At 42.5% G+C, this 5,084-nt stretch overlaps 1 protein-coding gene across 1 annotated transcript in view; it reads left to right on the top strand.

The window, feature by feature from the left end:
- The window catches only part of LOC117953173 (E3 ubiquitin-protein ligase HECW2-like), a 29,081-nt gene that overhangs the window by 22,012 nt on the left and 1,985 nt on the right, over positions 1-5,084 (top strand). The window contains exons 23-24 of the mRNA XM_034885989.1: positions 1,681-1,810; positions 2,424-2,570. Coding sequence (XP_034741880.1) covers positions 1,681-1,810; positions 2,424-2,570 — 277 coding nt within the window. The remainder of the gene's footprint in view (positions 1-1,680; positions 1,811-2,423; positions 2,571-5,084) is intronic.

Below are 5,084 nucleotides of genomic sequence, written 5' to 3' on the forward strand. Positions count from 1 at the left end.
AACCTGGCCTGGGAACGCCTCGGGATCCCCCAGTCGGAGCTGTTCGATGTGGTAAAGGGAAGTTTGGGGTCCCCTACTGGAGCTGCTGCCCCTGCGGAGATGGATGGATAGTATTTTGTCTCTAGTAATTTATGGAACTAGTGGAACAATAACTAAAGGTGCATAACAGTAACAAAGAATAGAGGGAATAATCCTGTCTCTCCTACCCTGGAGATCCAGAGTTCTCATTGGAGCACACCTTGAATTTGCTCAGGGAGTCACTCTGGCATCGAGTAATGCTGCTCATTAACTACGCCCTTGTAGCCGAGCTGCACCAATCACATCGGTGTATCTGATGTAGGCGGGGCCAGAGGTGAGCTGAACAGATGACGACAATTTAATCTACCAGTTAGCTCCGCTGGTAGCTTTTTTTACGCGTGATTGACAGTTTTGACAGCAGTATGTTAGCACTTGAACAAAGTGCTGTAAAAAGTGTGGTTAAAGTCATGTTGTAGAGTAGAGGATGACACGGGAGTGGATTTTTCGCTCCTGTCCCGTCCCACTCCCGTAGAAAGAAATCTTTTCCCGTTCCACTCCCAGACCAAAGTTTAAAAACTAATCCCATCCCGCTCCTGTTTAAACTGACTCACGCTCCTGTACCGCTCCCATTTCACGGCAATTTTCGCTTGATGAACGAAGTGATGCTCGGCTGATTCTTTCCCGAATTTGCCTTGCAAGTGTTCCTCTTCAGACCGCTCGTCCCTGAATCACTTGCGTACCTGACTAAGACTAAGCATGTCTTACAAGCAGCGGACATCGTGCTATCACCGTCACATTCTACTCTCATAAACGTAATTAATATTTCAGACTTTCCGGCTTCTGGGACGGCTGGGTCGTGTAGTTATTTTTTAATTGCGTTACATTGTAGGCGTATTAAAAGGAAAACTACAAAATGCTGCATTTACTTTTTTTTGCATTTAGGTGCATTTAGATTTTTATGTCGTCTTTGCTATTGGTTGATTCCCGCTCCCGTCTGCTCCCGTTAACCCTTCATCCTGTACCGTCCAAATCCCGTGATTAATAGTAAATATGACTCCCATCCTGCAGGAATCCCACGGGAATCCCGTGACCCGTGGGATTCCTGAAAAAATGTCAGCCTCTATTGTAGAGTATTGAAAACTATGTTCAAGCAATGAAAAACCAACTAGAGTTTGGTCCACATGAACTGCTGCTGTGAAGACTGGAGTTTAGGTTTTGCACATGTGGCTCCAGTTGTGCCCGCTGTTGTTTAGCAATAAAAAAAAAATAATAACATAAGATGAGTTTGTTTTGCCTTCAGCCTTTTTTAAATGTATTATCTGTGTCTTGTGAAGCCTTTCACATCCCTTATAACTGAGATGCTACATTCTCGAGGGGTTTATCCTGATACATAATAAAAACACATTATCCTTTTATTGTAATTAACCTTTATTTAAGCAGTCAGGTCGTTGGGAACAGGTTGTCCTTCGCAACGGCGACATGGCCAAGAAAACATGCGAGACAAGAGACACTTTCACATTCAAATCCTGCCATGCATCGTGCCGTCTTGTATTCTTCCATCTTTCAAGAACACTGTTTTATGTCATTGTACAACAGTTAATTAACTTTTAATCTCCCTGCTTACAATGGGCCGTGGTTTAAGCTCTGCCTGTGCTCGTGCAGCCCCTGTGACCTGAGCGACCTGGAGTTCCTGGACGAGGAGTTCCACCAGAGCCTGCAGTGGATGAAGGACAACGACATCGAAGACATGCTGGACCTCACCTTCACTGTCAACGAGGAGGTCTTTGGCCAGGTGTGTGTGTGTGTGTGTGTGTGTCTGTGTGTGTGTGTGTGTGTGTGTGTTTGTTCAGATCCTTTAACTTTAGTAAAAGTACTAATACCCTGTTAAAGTAAAATGCCCTTCATTGAAAATGTTACCTAAGTAAATGTATGTAGGAATCATCAGGAAAATGTACATAAAGTGTCATTATTGATGATTACTATAAGTAAAAGTGCTCATATGAATCCCTCACATTTTAGGAACTGGAAACAATCCAAACAGTTCGTCGATCAACTAAGTGTTTAATGGACAAATCATTGCAGCTGAACATTGTATTTTCCAAACTACATGTGTTTTGTTTGCAAAAATCTGAGTTTTTAAAGTAACTTGTAACCAAAGCTGTGAGATTAATGTAAAAATACAATATTTCTCTCTGACATGTAGAGGAGTAGAAGTGGAAAGTGGCACAAAAAGAAAAGACTCAAGAAGTACAAGAACCTCAACATTTGGACTTAGTTGCAGTACTTGAGTATATTTACGTAGTTTTTACATTCCACCGATACATTTGTGGATGTGTGGCTGCAGCCTGGTAAGAATACATCTGTGTTTGAGATTGAGGTTCCTGTGTGTGCATGTGGTTCTGCAGATTACAGAGCGAGAGCTGAAGCCAGGCGGGGCCGGCATCCCGGTGTCGGAGAAGAACAAAAAGGAGTACATCGAGCGAATGGTGAAGTGGCGAATAGAGCGAGGGGTGGCCCAGCAGACGGAGAGCCTGGTCCGAGGCTTCTACGAGGTACAGTGCTTAATATCGGTGTTAGAGGTATAAATGAGGCTTTGCTCTCCACTTGAAAGGGGAATAAGTAAGATTTTCTTCTCTGTAGCACACAATGGCTAATACACTCTATAGATGGATATTTATTGATCCCAAGAAAAATGGGAAATTACGCTGTTACAGCAGCGAAATTAGTCACACAGCACAAAATATAAATATAAATGAGATGAAATATACATACAAACGTACAATATACATTAAATAATAATAACAGGAATAAATTAAAAGAAGAAATATTTGAATATACAGGATGGGAAAACCGAAATGTGCAAATGCTCCTCTGTTGGACCAGTGGGGGGTGGAGAGGGTGGTCTTTCATCTGAGGACTATTGCTAAACTAAAATCCTTCCTCTGTCGTAAGGACTTGTTGGTATTGTTGTTGGTTACTCTTATTTTGTCTCGTATTGCCTGCTGCACTTCCTTGTATTTTGGGGATTTGCCATCATCTTTATCACGCCTACAGCTGGTCCAGAATGCAGCTGCTAGATTGTTGACTGGTACCAGAAGGAGAGACCACATCTCCCCGATATTGGCTTCTCTTCCCTGGTTACCGCTCAAATATAGCATCGATTTTAAGATAATGTTACTTGTTTTTAAGGTATTACATGGATTGGCCCCTTTAGATATTGCTGATTGCTGATGAGCGTTTTATTTGCCTGATAACCAATTGAGTTAATTAATTAAAAAGTGGCTCCGCTAGATCTCTGTACATCTGCTGCGTCTTTGTTTGATTCCTAGCCCTACCTCCAGTTAATATAGCCTACACTATGGTGTAAAGGGTTAGGGTTAGGGTTAGGGTTAGGGTTAGGGTTAGGGTTAGGGGTTAGGGTTAGGGTTAGGGTTAGGGGTTAGGGGTTAGGGTTAGGGTTAGGGTTAGGGTTACAACTGTTTAGGAACCCAAACAGTTGTACTAGCTCATGACTAATAAGCTCATCACAGTCAAAAGTCATAGTTAATCGAATAGGGCTCAATATTTTATAGCTAATTTCTGTGGAACGCTCAAAACGTTTAAGAAACCATACTGTAGTGCCTTGGCGTTATCGACGTCATGACGTTCTGGGGGGCGGGGTCAGCCATCTTGAATTTGCCTTGATGCGGGGAAGTTTAAGCCATCCCGTGTGGACTTGGAACACAGTTTAGTTTGTTTTTATTTGTTTGCAATGCACACTTTTACCCCCCCCGCTTCAACCCGCCACGACCTCAGCTTTTTTCATTGGTCTCATTGCCCTCGTTTTATTAGTCTAAGTCACTATACTTCTGTAACAGAGAGAGTGGTTCGATTTTGTGCAATCGAAACATTAAGAAGATGGATGTTTTCTGGGGGGCATTTCTCAGCCTTTATTTTGATAGGACAGATGAAGGCATGAAAGGGGAAAGAGAGGGGGGGAATGCCATGCAGCAAAGGGCTGCAGGTCGGAGTCAAACTCGGGCCGCTGCATCCAGGAGTAACTCCTCTATATATGGGCGCCGCCTGTACCTACTGAGCTATCTGGGCGCCCAGAAGATGGATGTTGTCACGTGACAGTTCACAGTCCTGCAGGCTGTGGAAGCTCAGCATGACAAAGTGAACCCAGAGTGTACTGTGATCTGGATTGGTGCTCATATTCAGCTTTTTCTTGTGTGTTTTCATAACCGGTACAAACCCTGACCCCGGTTTAAATCCGTCTCCTGGCAGGAGGACAGATTATCGGATCCTTGTGGGCTGCTTGGGTCTCAATGTGAGATTCCGGGCCTCGGTTTGCTAAACAAAGCAAGGCCAACATTGACTGTGAACAGGCTGATAAAAACTCTTCCCACAGTGCACTTTATTGGACTGCCATCTGTGTAGGGCTGCAAAGAACGATTAATTTCACTGTTGATGAATCTGTGGATCATTTCCTCGATTAATCTATTAGTTGTTTGGCCTGTAAAATGTAAATAAAGTGTCAATCAGTGTTTTCCAAAGCTCAAGATGACATCCTCAGATGTCTTTTCTCATCCACGACTTAAAGATCTTTCACAGAGGAGTGAAGAAACTAGTGATAATAATAATACATTTGATTTATAATGCCCTTTACATTTGAAATGAAATCTCAAAGTGCTACAGTAGCAAGGAGTTAAAAAAAAAACTGTTCCCAGAATATAACAGAATCAACAAATAGCAATAAAACACAATAAGACTGAAAATCTGAGAATTATTTTACCTTTCTCATAAACAATGACTCAAACCAATTAATCAATTATCAAAATAGTTTGCACTTAATTTAAAAGTTGGCGACTAATCGATCGATAGATTCATCTTTGCAGCTCCAGAGTAAGGAAACAGTAAGGAACTACTGGAGCTCTCGTGTCTGAATGCTCTGAAATTGTATGTGTGTGTCTGTAAACAGGCTGTACCATACAGTATGTATACAATCAGTTCATCTGTGTGTGTGTGTGTGTGTGTGTGTGTGTGTGTGTGTGTGTGTGTGTGTGTGTGTGTGTGTGTGTGTGTGT

The sequence above is a fragment of the Etheostoma cragini genome, chromosome 11, assembly GCF_013103735.1.
Source record: "Etheostoma cragini isolate CJK2018 chromosome 11, CSU_Ecrag_1.0, whole genome shotgun sequence".
Taxonomy (NCBI): Eukaryota; Metazoa; Chordata; class Actinopteri; order Perciformes; family Percidae; genus Etheostoma; species Etheostoma cragini.